At 54.4% G+C, this 15,839-nt stretch overlaps 1 protein-coding gene across 1 annotated transcript in view; it reads left to right on the forward strand.

The window, feature by feature from the left end:
* The first annotated feature begins 5,311 nt into the window (after nt 1-5,311).
* LEMD3 (LEM domain containing 3) overlaps nt 5,312-15,839 on the forward strand; it is a 141,401-nt gene continuing 130,873 nt past the window's right edge. The window contains exon 1 of the mRNA XM_075344861.1: nt 5,312-6,323. Within this exon, the coding sequence (XP_075200976.1) occupies nt 5,333-6,323 (991 nt within the window). The 5' untranslated portion in view covers nt 5,312-5,332. The remainder of the gene's footprint in view (nt 6,324-15,839) is intronic.

Genomic DNA, 15,839 nt, shown 5'->3' on the forward strand with positions numbered 1-15,839 from the left:
GTGCAATTTCTCCTGAGTACGACGATACCTCATATGTGGTAGAAAGTAATTGTTTGGGCGCATGGCAGGGCTCAGAAGAGAAAGTGCACCATTTGACAGCAAAATTGGTTGGAATCATTAGCGGACGCCATGTCATGTTTGGAGACCCCCTATGGTGCCTAAACAGTGGACCTCCCTCACAAGTGACCCCATCCCCTCAAGGAAATTATCTAGATGTTTGGTGAGCCCCTTGCATCCCCAGGGGCTCCACAGAAGTTGATAACATTGAACCGTGAAAATTTTTTTTTACCACAAAATTTTTGCATCAACCAGGTAGCTTTTTTTTTTTTTTTTTTTTTTTTACAAGGGTATCAGGAAAAACTGCACCAAAAAACGTATTGTGCAATTTTTCCTGAGTACGCAGATACCTCATATGTGGTGGAAATAAATTGTTTGGGCGCATGGTGGGGCTCAGAAGAGAACGAACGCCATTTGACTTTTCAAACGCAGACGCGGTGCACTGATCGACCGCTGCAGGACCCACATTCAGATGGGACCCAAAAAGCGTCGGTGATATGGAAAAAAAAAAAAAAGTCACGCCAAAAATTGAGCAGGGATGCAGATCCATTATGTGCATCCCTGATCAGCACTCGGCGGGACGCACGGACAGATGCGATACAAAAAGCGTTGGGGATATGGGAAAAAGTCACGCCAAAAATTGAGCAGGGATGCAGATCCGTTATCTGCATCCCTGATCAGCGATTGGCGGGACGCACGGACAGATGCGATACAAAACGCGTTGGGGATACGGAAAAAAAAAAAGTCACGCCAAAAATTGACCACGGATGCAGATCCGTTATCTGCATTCGTGATCAGTGCTCGGCGGGACGCACGGACAGATGAGGTGTAAAAATGGACAGGATACAGGGAAAAAAAAAGTTATACTCTCAGTACCCAAAGGAGTAGCAGGAGGAACAGAAGGCACGCGAGATAGACAGCTGTACAGGAGCCGCAGGCAGGACGTTGGACAGATCAGCAGAAGACCCAGGAAGGACCCAGAGATGGAGGCAGATGTGATCGGGCCAGTGAAGAAATCGGACGACCCGGTGAAGGCAGGTAAGAGGACATCAAGGGGAGAGGGGACGGGGAGAGCAGAGGGGGGCGCGGGAGAGCAGAGGGGGATACCGGAGAAGCAAAGAAGGAAGGAAGGAAGCAGAATAGAGATGACAGAGGAGGCAGGCAGATCGCAGGGGGAGCAGATCAGGATGTCAGGGGGCAGATCGGGGCGTGGGGGGGGCAGACCGCGGGGGGCACGGGCAGGGGCCATAACGGGAGCACGCACGGGCTGCAAGGGGAGTGGAATACTCACCTGGAGCAGGCGCAGAAGCGGTGACATTAGCAGCGGCGGCGTGGTACCACAAGTACCAGCCAGTCCATGCTGCAGACATGTTGGGGGAGGGTCCCCAGACCAGCACAGGCCTGGGGAGGGCGGCCACCTGCAGATCAGACCGCCCCACTGCACACTGATTGGAGCGATTGCGCGTCATAGCACGATCGCTCCAATCAGTGCTGCAGGGGCTGGGGGTGGCATGTTTGAGATCCACCTATGATCTGCTGTAGCTGCTACGGCATCTCATAAGCAGGATCTCATAGTATTGCACTAATTCGGGCATTATTTTTGCCGAATGATGTGGTTGGCGGTTCAGATTTGAACAGCCAATCACATAGATAGTCGACCTGGGGTCAAGCAAAGGTCCCTGCTGTAAGAAACAGCAGGGGACATTTGAAAGCCGTTGCTATGGCCACGGCAATCAAATGAACTTTAGGCAGTAAAATAACGTCCCTGGTCGTTAAGTCACGTTAAAATAGGACGTAATTTTACTGCCCGCGGTCATGAAAGGGTTAAAGGAGTTGTCCGACCGACAAACTCAAAATTTTTGGTAAGCTAATCTGTGCTGTATTCATATAAATCCCCCCTACATTGTTATTTTTTGTTTTCTAACTTTTGTTCCTCTTGAATTCACCCTTTATTCTCTGCAGCTCTTTGTTTACATTCAGCTCCAGCAAACTGACCACTTCCTGTGCTGAACCTCAGTCAGAGCTGTCACCACCCACCCGTGTCCAGCCTCGGCCCCTGCCCGCCCCCTGCACACACATTCCCTGTCAGTATATTCTGCCCAGCACTGACCTGTTATCACTACAGCATTGCAAATAACAGCCCCACATCGGACTCTGCACACCACACGCACACACACACACACACACACACACACACGGCGCTCTGCACCGCACGCACACACGGCGCTCTGCACCGACCCCCCCTACCCCCATAGGGAACACATGTAGGGACTACATACTCACCCGTCCTCGGTCCCCGCCGCTCCTGCACGTTCGCGCGCTGTCTGTGCTCTGGCTGTATCAGCACAGTAGTGACGTCACCGCTGTGCTGAAGAGAGCACAGACAGCCGGGCAGTGATGAGAAGCAGCACTCCCTCTCATCAGCGCTTTCAAATGTACCGGCATCTGTGATGCCGGTACATTTGAATGTGTGATCATGAGCAGGGGCCCGGTGCTGGCACCGCTTCAGCCAGCGCCAGGCCCCTCCCCCAAGTCACGGACCCCACAGCAATGCAGGGGGGGGTTGCGGGGGAATGTGTGGGAGGGTGCGGGGGAATGTGTGGGAGGGTGCGGGGGAATGTGTGGGAGGGTGCGGGGGAATGTGTGGGAGGGTGCGGGGGAGGGGGGCTGAGACTCACGCACTGTAGCCGCCCAGCAGGGAGGCGACATGCTGTTCCAGATTTGCATGTCAACATGGTCCTGCCGGGGGAGAGGGGCTGACAGCAGGGCAGGTAAGTGGTCTCTATCTACTTACCTGCCCCAATGTAGCCCAATAGGGAAAAAAAAAAAAAAGTCAAAAGAAGCCGGATAACCCCTTTAAGAGACCACTTCCAAGTTTTCAGTTTTTTTTATTTTTCTCTTTATAGGTATATTTGAGTAATATGAAAATTGTTCTTTTATTCTATAAACCACTGAAAACATGTCTCCGAATTTCCAAGCGATAAATTTTGTTTTTATTTTCTGAAAATGAGAAATGGTCAAAATAAAAAAAAAAAAATAAAAAAATGCATTGATTTCAGACCTCAAATAATGCAAAGAAAACAAGTTCATAATCATTTAGAAACAACAATACTAATAATGTTTTACCTCAGGAAGAGTTCAGAAATCAACATTTTATGGAATAACCATGACTGTTAATCGCAGCTTTCATGCGTCTTGGCTGCTTTCCACCAGTCTTTCACACTGCTTTTGGCTGCCGCACGTAGCAGCATACCAGCTCCATACAGCAGCAGCAGACCAACTGCATGACACCGGCCGCCGTACAGTAGCAGACCGGTTTTGTGGCACCGGCCACCGCACACAATAGCAGCAGCAGACCGGCTCCCCGGCACTGGCCGCCACACACAGTAAGAGGCCGGCTCTGTGGCACCAGCAGGCACACACAGTACAGACAGCAGACCGGCTCCGTGGCACCGGCAGGCACACACAGTACAGACAGCAGACTGGCTCCGTGGCACCGGCAGGCACATACAGTACAGACAGCAGACCGGCTCCGTGGCACCAGCAGGCACATACAGTACAGACAGCAGACCGGCTCCGTGGCACCGGCAGGCACACACAGTACAGACAGCAGACCGGCTCCGTGGCACCGGCAGGCACACACAGTACAGACAGCAGACCGGCTCCGTGGCACCGGCAGGCACACACAGTACAGAGAGCAGACCGGCTCCGTGGCACCGGCAGGCACACACAGTACAGACAGCAGACCGGCTCCGTGGCACCGGCAGGCACACACAGTACAGACAGCAGACCGGCTCCGTGGCACCGGCAGGCACACACAGTACAGACAGCAGACCGGCTCCGTGGCACCGGCAGGCACACACAGTACAGACAGCAGACCGGCTCCGTGGCACCGGCAGGCACACACAGTACAGACAGCAGACCGGCTCCGTGGCACCGGCAGGCACACACAGTACAGAGAGCAGACCGGCTCCGTGGCACCGGCAGGCACACACAGTACAGAGAGCAGACCGGCTCCGTGGCACCGGCAGGCACACACAGTACAGAGAGCAGACCGGCTCCGTGGCACCGGCAGGCACACACAGTACAGAGAGCAGACCGGCTCCGTGGCACCGGCAGGCACACACAGTACAGAGAGCAGACCGGCTCCGTGGCACCGGCAGGCACACAGTACAGAGAGCAGACCGGCTCCGTGGCACCGGCAGGCACACACAGTACAGAGAGCAGACCGGCTCCGTGGCACCGGCAGGCACACACAGTACAGAGAGCAGACCGGCTCCATGGCACCGGCAGGCACACAGTACAGACAGCAGACCAGCTCTGTGGCACCGGCAGGCACACACAGTACAGACAGCAGACCGGCTCCGTGGCACCGGCAGGCACACAGTACAGAGAGCAGACCGGCTCCGTGGCACCGGCAGGCACACACAGTACAGAGAGCAGACCGGCTCCATGGCACCGGCAGGCACACAGTACAGACAGCAGACCAGCTCTGTGGCACCGGCAGGCACACACAGTACAGACAGCAGACCGGCTCCGTGGCACCGGCAGGCACACAGTACAGACAGCAGACCAGCTCTGTGGCACCGGCAGGCACACACAGTACAGACAGCAGACCGGCTCCGTGGCACCGCCAGGCACAGTAGAGGCAGCAGACCGGCTCCGTGGCACCGCCAGGCACACACAGTAGAGGCAGCAGACCGGCTCCGTGGCACCGGCCGCCAGACACAGTAGAGGCAGCAGACCGGCTCCGTGGCACCGGCAGGCACACACAGTAGAGGCAGCAGACCGGCTCCGTGGCACCGGCCGCCAGGCACAGTAGAGGCAGCAGACCGGCTCCGTGGCACCAGCAGGCACACAGTACAGAGAGCAGACCGGCTCCGTGGCACCTGCAGGCACACACAGTAGAGGCAGCAGACCGGCTCCGTGGCACCTGCAGGCACACACAGTACAGACAGCAGACCGGCTCCGTGGCACCGCCAGGCACAGTAGAGGAAGCAGACCGGCTCCGTTGCACCGGCAGGCACACACAGTAGAGGCAGCAGACCGGCTCCGTGGCACCGGCAGGCACACACAGTAGAGGCAGCAGACCGGCTCCGTGGCACCGGCCGCCAGACACAGTAGCGGCAGCACACGGGCTGTGTTGCGCCGGCCGCACGCAGCAGCAGACTGACTGGCTCCCGGGTGAGCGGCTGGTCTAGTTCACAGCCGTTTTCTGACGTCACTTCCGGGGTACAGCCAGCGTGGGGGGGGAGGGGGCAGATAGCCCAGACGAATGGTCAAAATGGCGGCCGCACAGTTAACGGACGAGGAGCTGATTTGCGAGCTGAAGCGGTCTGGCGTCATGCCTGGACCGGTCACGGACAGCACCCGGCCGGTCTACTTAAAGAAACTTAAGAAGCTGCGAGAGGAACAAAGGCCCCGAGCCGGGAAAACGCGGCTACCACACAACAGCCAGGCGGTGGACGGCCACTGGGAAAGCCCGGGAGCCCGCCCGCTGGCCGGGGATGTGAGGCGCGGCGGCCGGCACTACCAGCAGGCGGAGGCCGCTAAGCAGGCTCCCATTATGGGCTTCAGCTCGGATGAGTCGGATGCGGACTCTGCCCTGGGGGCGCATGGCGGGCGCCGGGAGAGAAGCAGCCCTCCTCAGACTGAGCGGAGCCCGGCCCGGCGGGACTGCACGGACGAGCTAGACGGGCGGAAGGCGCCTGTCTGGTGGGGGACGTGCCGGCCCCGGACGGAGGCGGCGGCTAAGAGCAGGACAGCGAACGGCAGCCGCCTCTCCTACTGCAGGGACTATTCGGACTCAGACGAGGAGGACAATGTGGAGGACGAGCTGCCGAGCCGCCGGAGCAGGCGGCCTGTGACCACACCGGCCCGGGATAACGGCATGGAGCCGAGCGCGGCGGCCTGGGCCAGGGAGGAGGCCCCGGTGTCCCACAGGCAGCGGCCCGCCGCCAGGAAGGCGCACTGTCCAGACGTGAGGACGAGCAACAACCACCTGGGGGCGGCGTACAGCGCGGACGGGCCCCGGCTCTACCTGACCGGCAACAACCATGCCGGCTCCAACCACAGCGCCTACAAGCAGCGGCCGCACAAGCTGGCGGAGCCCGAGGAGGCGCTGCTGCAGCAGTTCAGGGGCGGAGAGGTGTCCCCCAGCGCCGGCTTCAGCGCCCACTACCTGTCCATGATCCTGCTCACTGCCGCCTGCCTCTTCTTCCTGCTGCTGGCACTCACCTACCTGGGCATGAGGGGCAAGGGCAGCAGTAAGTATACCAGTGACCATCGCTCCATGGAGCATTACTAGCAGGGAACCAGCCCTTACTATGCTGGGCTATGCGATGGTTCCCATGGGGTATCTGTAACCCTCCACAAGACCATGCCCTTTCCATTCACTTGGTGTATGGCCCCTAGTGAACTGAAAAGGTGAGAAGTGGCATATGCTCGTCTATCGATCCTCCGTCCTGCCGGACTTCTCTCCCAAGCGTGGTCAGCACCTAGGCCGATGGGAGGAATTGCACACTGGGGTCATATGTCATGTTAAAGGGCTGGAAACCCACTTTAAAGGGAACCTGTCACCAGTTTTATGGCCACCACCAGTGGGCTCTTATATACAGCATTGTAACATGCTGTATATAAGAGCCCAGGCCGCTGTGTAGAATGTAAAAATCACTTTATAATACTCACCTGAGGTGCGGCGCAGATGGGTCTGACAGGTGTCTCCGTTCTCCGGTGCCTCGTCTTCAGCCATTTGTTGTTTTCAGTCTTCTTTAGCTGGGTCCTACATCGTCCTCAGTCGCCGACACTGGGGTCCTGCGCAGACGCACTTTGATCTGCCCTGAGCAGGGCAGATCAAAGTATTGTATTGTACCTGCTTGGGACCTCAATGCCGGCTAGTGTGGATGACGGAGGACGCGTCATGCACCCCGGCTACAGAAGGACAAAGATGGTGGAAAGAGGGAGTGCCGGAGAACGGAGACACCCATCCGACCAGTCCGCACCGCAGTGACCGTTGGACAAGTATTATAAAGTAATTTTTATGTTCTATACAACGGCCTGGTCTCTTAACTACAGAATGTTAGAATGCTATATATAAGGGCCCACGGGTGGTGGCCACAGCTTATAGGCGCCAAATCTGGTGACAGGTTCCCTTTAAAGTGGATGTTTGGCATATTTAAAGTGAACCGGTCAGGTGCAGTATGCACCCACAACCACGAGCAGTTCTGGGTGTATATTGCTAATCTCTGCCTGACCATCCCTGTATCAGGCTGAAAACAAAGGAGAGCGCAAAACAGGGCTTTACCAGATAAATGGTGAGTTGGGTAAAATTGAAACCACTCACCTGGCAGGCACAGCTCCTATATAGGGTATAATGTAATGGCGGTTGCTGCGGCTCCATGTGACTAATATGGAAGGTACTGGAGAAAGAATGGATGTATTGCTGTGCTACCACCAATGCGAAGAAGTGTTGATTAATAGTAAGTCGACCTGTAAAATAAATTACTAATCTTAATCAACACTTGTTCGCATTGGTGGTAGTGCGGCAATACATCCAAACTAAACGTCCCTGTATACACTAGCATAGATGGAGATCTTTAGAAAAAGTATTTCTAAAGATCTTTTACAGTATGCCAATGAGCGAGGGGACTAGCCCCCTGGGCGTTAGTTGCCCGGCCGGTCGCCCTCATTAGCATGTTAGTACGCCCCTGTGGATGTGCTTACATGCTAATGAATACGTAGCGTCACAGGATGATCTCACTCACCTCTCCGCCGCCATCGCGTCCGACGCTGGATTTCGGCTCAGTGCGCATGACCCCGGAGTTTGGGTCATGTGCACTACTTCAGTTTGAAGCCAGGACGTGTACACCCGGCTTCATAGTGCACATGACTGAAACTCCGGGGTCATGCGCACTGAGCCGAAATCCAGCGTCGGACACGATGGCAACGGAGAGGCGAGTGAGACCATCCTCTGATGCTACGTATTCATTAGCATGTTAGTACACCCCTGTAGGCGTGCTAACATGCTAATGGCGCAGACTAGCGCGGGAAGCAATTCCCAGGGGGATAAAGGGAACCTGTCAGGTGAAATATACACGAGCAGTTCTGGATGTATATTGCTGATCCCTGCCTAACCGTCCCTGTATACACTAGCATAGATAAAGAGATACCGTATTTTTCGCTTTATAAGACGCACCGGAATATAAGACGCACCCCAAATTTAGACATTAAAAAAGTTAAAATAAAAATGTGGTCCGTCTTATACTCCGGTGTTGTCTTACCGGAGGGGGGCAGCAGTGGTGGTGAAACGGGGGTCACAGGAGGCAGAGGTTGTGCTGGCATGCGTGGTGGATCAGTGGCGGCGGGGTCCGTGGTGGCGGTGTGGCGGCGGGTCAGTGGCGGCAGCAGCGGGTGAGTGGTGCAGCAGGCCAGTGCGGTGAGTGTCCCAGTGTCCGCGGACCCAGTTTCAAATGATGGCGCCTGGAGCGGTGCATGTGCAGATGGAGCTCTCATCCAAGAGCTCCATCGGCGCCCGTTCCCGGCGCCATCATTTGAACATGGGACAGCGGACACACTGGGTAACCTGCTGCACAGCCGCCCGCACGCACAGTGGCAGCCAGCAGGCTGCCCGCCCTCAGGCAGGCACCCGGCTGGCCGCCCAATCGCAGCACAGACAGGGCCCCCAGGTAAAGCTATATTCGGATTTTAAGATGCACCCCACATTTTCCTCCAAAATTTTTGGAAGGAAAAGTGCATTTTAAAATCCGAAAAATACAGTATTTAGAAAAAGTATTTTTAAATATCTTTTATAATAGGCTTAGTGCAGGGATTAGTCGCAAGGGTGTTACGTCCTGTGCTCTTTCCGCCCTCTTAGCATGCCCTTTTTGTTGTACTACCATGCTAACATTCAATGCCCATTGTCATCAGTGGTAATGCATTTGCTGGTGTCCGTTGTCACCCCACCCTCAGACGCTGAATTTAGGGTCAGTGTGCATGATCTGAATGCCGGGCACTTCCGGTAATGCGCACTATAAAGCTGGGTGTACGCGTCCCGGATTCAGAGAGGTCTAGTGTGCATGACCCTAAACCCGGCGTTCTGAAGTGGTGACAGCGGACACAGGTATGTGCATTGCTGATGATGCTAGGCATTCAAAAGCATGTTAGCACCGTGCTAAGAGGGCGGACTAGTCAGGGGATATAACTCCCTTGCAACTCGTCCCTACGCTTATTAGCATATCAAAGGATTTTTAGAAATACTTTTTCTAAAGATCTCTTTATGCTGGTAATATATGCTTGGACGGTTAGGCAGGGATTAGCAATATGCACCCAAAACTGCTCGTGGTGCTGTGTGCATAGAGGACCTGACAAGTTCACTTAACAAGTAATATTTTTGTATTGCAGCCTAGCACCAAGCTAGTCAGTGATTTGATTGTCTGCAGTGGTAATGTGTTGTAGACATCATGTCACCAATGCAATGCCTCTAAACAAAAGGCAGTGGGGACTTCACCTTGCAAAAACTAGGGCACAAAGTTTCAGAACCGTGATTCGACTTCCATGCCATTACTCCCTGGTAGCCACACCAAGGTCCTGTGAACTTCCTGGGCACCTCTGGCATTTACAATATGGATGCAAGTCCTTAGTAACTGCATATTTTGTTCTTTAAGCATAAGGAGTAGTGATGAGTGAGCACTACCATGCTTAGGTGCTCGGATGGGCGCAACTCCAGTACAGAGTATAATGGGGGGCTTGAGTATTTATTTTTTTTTTTCCCAGGAACTTTTCAGTCTTATCAGATCAGCCAACATTATTACAGCATAAGAGACCCTGAATCCAGTGATTTGTCACTTACTGAGCTGTTTGCTGTCATTTTAATAAAATCTTTCTCAGGTGCAGATCTAGCAGTTATAGCCTATATGTGCCCACGTGTGCGTATTACATGCAGTTACGCTGTGATCTGCACCGCAGCGTAACTGCATGCGTCCTGCGTCCCCAGCACAATCTATGAAGATTGTGCATAATCCATGCGCACGTTGCGTTTTAGAACGCAGCTATTTGCATGCTGCCAAATCGTGGCGTTCTAAAAAGCAACATGTCACTTCTTTCGTGCGCTTTGGATGCAAGTCCCGCTCTATGGGAGAGGCTGCAACCAGAGTGCATGAAATCTGCTCTTCATTACGGACTGTTTCTGCAGCGACTTGAAGCGCACGAGTGCTGTTCAAATCGCTGCAGAAATTTCTGCAGGGACAGAACGCAATGTGGGCACATAGCCTTAAAGAGCTCATGAATATGCTGGACTACCTGGCAGCAAGCCAAGTAGTCCTCTAATGATAAAATCACTGTTTAATCACCAGTAGATTATAAACACTAAGCAGCCCAGTAAGTGACAAATTTCAGGAATCAGGATCTCTGCCGCTATGTTATACTGCTCTCAGATTAGGTGGCAAAAATTTGATGACAGATTCCCTTTAACATTGGTTACTGCAGTGATGTCCTTTATACATCTGATGCTCGTGATTAGCTGCAGTGGTCACAACATTCTTGTACCAAATACTGCTGCAGCTGGTGATTGGCTGGAGTATTCTTGTGGGGTATAAAGCCTGTGGTAGGCAGCCATGATAAACAGAAGACCGTGGAGAGTATCAGAGAATTGATCTGTTTGCTCGGTCCGGCTGAATGGCTGCTTGTAGCCAACCAAGTAAGGTTTCTTTACCATTGGCAGCCACCTCTCTGCTGCCTCACCCTTCTTTTCTTCAGCGCTCTATTGGGAGACCCAGACGATTGGGGTATAGCTACTGCCCTCTGGAGGCCACACAAAGCACTACATTAAAAGTGCAAGGCCCCTCCCCCTCTGGCTATACCCCCCCCGTGGTATCACGGGTTCTCCAGTTTTAGCTTTGTGTGCGAAGGAGGTCAGACATTCCATGCATAGCTCCACAGATTTTAGTCAGCAGTAGCTGCTGACTATTTCGGATGGAAGAAAAGAGGACACATATAGTGTCCCCAGCATGCTCCCTTCTCACCCCTGGATGGTGTTGTAAGGTTGAGGTACCTATTGCTGGTACAGGGCTGGAGCCTGACATGCTGTTTTCCTTCCACATCCCCTGGTAGGGCTCTGTGGAAGTGGGATCCTGCCGGCCTCTCAGCTCTGATGCCGGGCTCCATCCACAGACCCATTAGAACCTGATGGAGACGGAGCAGGAGTACGATCAGGGACAGGCCCTGCATCATACAGGTACTCTGTGTCCCCGGCAGGCACAGGCACACTCCGGGCTGGCTGGGTGTTGTAGTGCGCCGGGGACCGCAACGTTGGAGCCAGTGTCCCTACAGATTACTGGGGGATGTTTTGTGTATGGGAACGCAGCGCCGACCCCCTCTGGACCGGGCGGCGCTGCTGTGACTTGTGGTGCGCCGGGGATCCGCCGTCCGCGCTTTTACGGCGGCGGCGGTTATAAATTTAGTCCCCGGCTTTTTGGGCCTAGGACGCCGGCAGCTCCGATTCGTTCCCGCCCCCACCCTGTCATTCAGGGTAGGGGAGAGACGCTGTTCGCTAGCAGCGACGAGGGCTGGAGCCTGATTTACATGCTCCAGCCCTCTCACTTGGCACAGAGGGAAGCAGGCTTCCCGCTCTTGGCCAGGAACGCCCAGGGCCCGCCCCCCTTCCTCTCTCGAGACGCCGGCAGCCATTACATGCATGCCTGGCTGGAGGAAGGACGCAAGGCTCTGGGAGACCTGGACTAGGGGCTATCTGGCGACCACACACCCGCTTTTTTAAGCGGGCGGTAAGCGATTTTTCTGTGCTGGTCCCTCTAGTGCCTCACGGTGTATCGGTGTACTGTGTACAGATATATAGATATTGTATTTCTTGCACTGTGAGGTTGCTTCTGGCTGCATATCCCAGATCGCTCTGTGGAAGCAGCAACATGTCATCCTCAAAACGCAAGGCGGCCAAGGCAAAAAGGGCTGTGTGCACTGCGTGTGCTGCATGTGGGGCTAATCTACCAGCAGGCTCCGATGACCCCCATTGTGTGCAATGCTCCGACCCGGTGCTGCTTCGCCAGCCGGAGTCAGGAGAGGTAGCGACCCAGGCTGAGACGCTTGTAAGTTCTGCCCCGGTGACAGGGACAGACTTTGCAGTTTTTGCAGATAATATGTCTGTGTCTATGGCAAAAATCCTTGAAACCTTGCAATCTATGCATGGGGCTCAGTCTCTGGGCACGGCGAGGCCTCTGTCCTCAGGTCCCCCTTACTTGGAATGTATCCAGCCCACAGGGGGGTCCCCGGCTTCACAGGCCGAGGATTATGACTCAGATGATGGCCCCAGCCACCCTAAGCGAGCTCGCTGGGAAAGACCCTCGACGTCTTCACACTGCTCAGGGTCTCAGCGCAATCAGTCTCCCTGTGATGTGTCTGATGAGAGTGATCAGGAATCCACTCCTGGAACCCCTCTCAACCTGGATACCCCGGATGGGGATGCCATGGTAAACGACCTTATCTCAGCCATCAATAGGCTGTTGGATATTTCTCCCCCAGCCCCTTCAGCAGAAGAGGCGGCTGCGGAGCAGGAGAAGTTTCGTTTCCTTTATCCCAAGCGTAAATTGAGTGCCTTGTTAGATCACTCTGATTTCAGAGAATCAATCCAGAAGCACGACGCTCACCCAGAAAGGCGTTTCTCTAAACGATCTAAAGATACGCGTTTCCCTTTCCCCCCTGAGGTGGTCAAGCGCTGGACACAGTGTCCAAAGGTGGACCCCCCGATTTCCAAACTTGCAGCTAGATCCATAGTTGCAGTGGAGGATGGCGCTTCACTTAAAGATGCCAATGACAGACAGATGGACCTTTGGTTAAAATCTGTCTATGAAGCTATCGGCGCGTCGTTTGCTCCGGCATTCGCAGCCGTATGGGCACTCCAGGCTATTTCAGCTGGCTTAGCAAAAGTGGATGCTATCATGCATCCAGCAGTGCCGCAAGTGGCGCACCTTACCACGCAGATGTCGGCGTTTGCGTCTTACGCTATCAATGCGGTCCTAGAATCTACCAGTCGCACCTCAATGGCGTCCGCCAATTCGGTAGTTTTGCGCAGAGCCTTGTGGTTAAAGGACTGGAAAGCAGATGCTGGTTCCAAAAAATGTTTAACCAGTTTGCCTTTGTCTAGAGATAGACTGTTTGGCGAGCCATTGGCTGACATCATTAAGCAGTCCAAGGGTAAAGACTCCTCTTTACCACAACCCAGAACATCCAAACCTCAGCAGAAAAAGTGGCAGCAGAGGTTTCAGTCCTTTCGAGGTTCGGGCAAGACACCATTTACCTCGTCCAAAGGGACTCAGAGGACGCAAAGAAACTCAGATTCGTGGCGGACTCACACACGCCCCAAGAAAGCAAATGGAGGTACCGCTTCCAAAGCGGCTACCTCATGACTTCCAGCCCCCCCCCTCCGCATCGCCGGTCGGGGGCAGGCTCTCCCGCTTTTCCGGCATTTGGATGTCACAGGTCAAAGACCGGTGGGTGACGGACATTTTGTCTCGCGGGTACAGAATCGAGTTCAATTCTCGTCCTCCAGCTCGGTTCTTCAGAACCTCCCCACATCCAGACCGAGCAGATGCTCTGCTGCAGGCGGTGGATTCCCTAAAAGCGGAAGGAGTGGTGATCCCAGTCCCTCCGCAGGAACAAGGGCAAGGGTTTTACTCCAATCTCTTTGTGGTTCCAAAAAAGGACGGCTCGTTCCGTCCTGTTCTGGACCTAAAACGGCTCAACAAACATGTGCACGCCAGGAGGTTCCGGATGGAAACCCTCCGCTCTGTCATTGCCTCAATGTCCAGAGGAGACTTCCTTGCCTCAATAGACATCAAAGATGCTTATCTCCACGTGCCAATTGCTACAGAACATCAACGTTTTCTACGTTTTGTGATAGGAGACGACCATTTTCAGTTCGTAGCTCTTCCATTTGGTCTGGCGACAGCCCCACGGGTCTTCACCAAGGTCATGGCGGCGGTGGTAGCAGTCTTGCACTCTCAGGGACACTCGGTGATCCCTTACCTAGACGACTTATTGGTCAAAGCTCCCTCTCAGGAGGCATGTCAGCACAGCCTGAATGCTACGCTGGAGACTCTACAGTCTTTCGGATGGATCATCAACTTTCCAAAGTCGATCCTATCACCGACTCAGTCACTAACGTATCTTGGCATGGAGTTTCATACTCTAGCAGCGATAGTGAAGCTGCCGCTGAACAAGCAGCGGTCACTACAGACAGGGGTGCAATCTCTCCTGCAGGGCCAGTTGCATCCCTTGCGGCGTCTCATGCATTTCCTAGGGAAGATGGTGGCAGCCATGGAAGCAGTTCCCTTTGCGCAGTTTCATCTGCGCCCACTTCAATGGGACATTCTCCGCCAATGGGACGGGAAGTCAACGTCCCTGGACAGGAAAGTCTCGCTTTCCCAGACGGCCAAGGACTCTCTACAATGGTGGCTCCTTCCCACCTCATTATCTCAGGGAAGATCCTTTCTGCCCCCATCCTGGGCAGTAGTTACGACAGATGCGAGTCTGTCGGGGTGGGGAGCAGTGTTTCTCCACCACAGGGCTCAGGGGACGTGGACTCCGCAGGAGTCCACCCTTCAGATCAATGTTCTGGAAATCAGAGCAGTGTATCTTGCCCTACTAGCCTTCCAGCAGTGGCTGGAAGGAAAGCAGATCCGAATCCAATCGGACAACTCCACAGCGGTGGCATACATCAACCACCAAGGAGGGACGCGCAGTCGGCAAGCCTTCCAAGAAGTCCGGCGCATTCTAATGTGGGTGGAGGACAGAGCATCCACCATATCCGCGGTTCACATCCCAGGCGTAGAAAACTGGGAAGCAGACTTCCTCAGTCGCCAGGGCATGGACGCAGGGGAATGGTCCCTTCACCCGGACGTGTTTCAGGAAATCTGTCGCCGCTGGGGAGTGCCGGACGTCGACCTAATGGCATCCCGGCACAACAACAAGGTCCCGGCATTCATGGCGAGGTCGCGCGATCAAAGAGCTCTGGCGGCAGACGCCTTGGTTCAAGATTGGTCGCAGTTTCAGCTCCCTTACGTGTTTCCGCCTCTGGCGCTCTTGCCCAGAGTGCTACGCAAGATCAGATCCGAGTGCAGCCGCATCATACTCGTCGCTCCAAACTGGCCGAGGAGGTCGTGGTATCCGGATCTGTGGCATCTCACGATCGGTCGACCGTGGTCACTGCCAGACCGACCAGACTTACTGTCCCAAGGGCCGTTTTTCCATCAGAATTCTGCGGCCCTGAACCTGACTGTGTGGCCATTGAGTCATGGATCCTAGCATCTGCAGGATTATCTCAAGGAGTGGTTGCCACAATGAGACAAGCTAGAAAGTCGAATTCTGCTAAGATCTACCACAGGACGTGGAAGATTTTCTTATCCTGGTGCTCTACTCAGGGAGTGTCTCCCTGGCCATTTGCATTACCCAAGTTTCTTTCCTTCCTGCAATCGGGGTTAGAAAAGGGCTTGTCGCTCAGCTCCCTTAAAGGGCAAGTTTCGGCACTATCCGTGTTTTTTCAGAAGCGTCTAGCACGTCTTCCTAAGGTGCGCACGTTCCTGCAGGGGGTCTGTCATATTGTGCCCCCGTACAAGCGACCGTTAGATCCATGGGATCTGAACAGGGTACTAGTTGCTCTCCAGAAGCCGCCCTTCGAGCCTCTGAAGGAAGTTTCCTTTTCTCGGCTGTCGCAGAAAGTGGCGTTTCTTGTTGCGATCACATCGCTTCGGCGAGTGTCTGAGCTGGCAGCTCTGTCA

The sequence above is a fragment of the Anomaloglossus baeobatrachus genome, chromosome 4 (assembly GCF_048569485.1).
Source record: "Anomaloglossus baeobatrachus isolate aAnoBae1 chromosome 4, aAnoBae1.hap1, whole genome shotgun sequence".
NCBI classification, from domain to species: Eukaryota; Metazoa; Chordata; class Amphibia; order Anura; family Aromobatidae; genus Anomaloglossus; species Anomaloglossus baeobatrachus.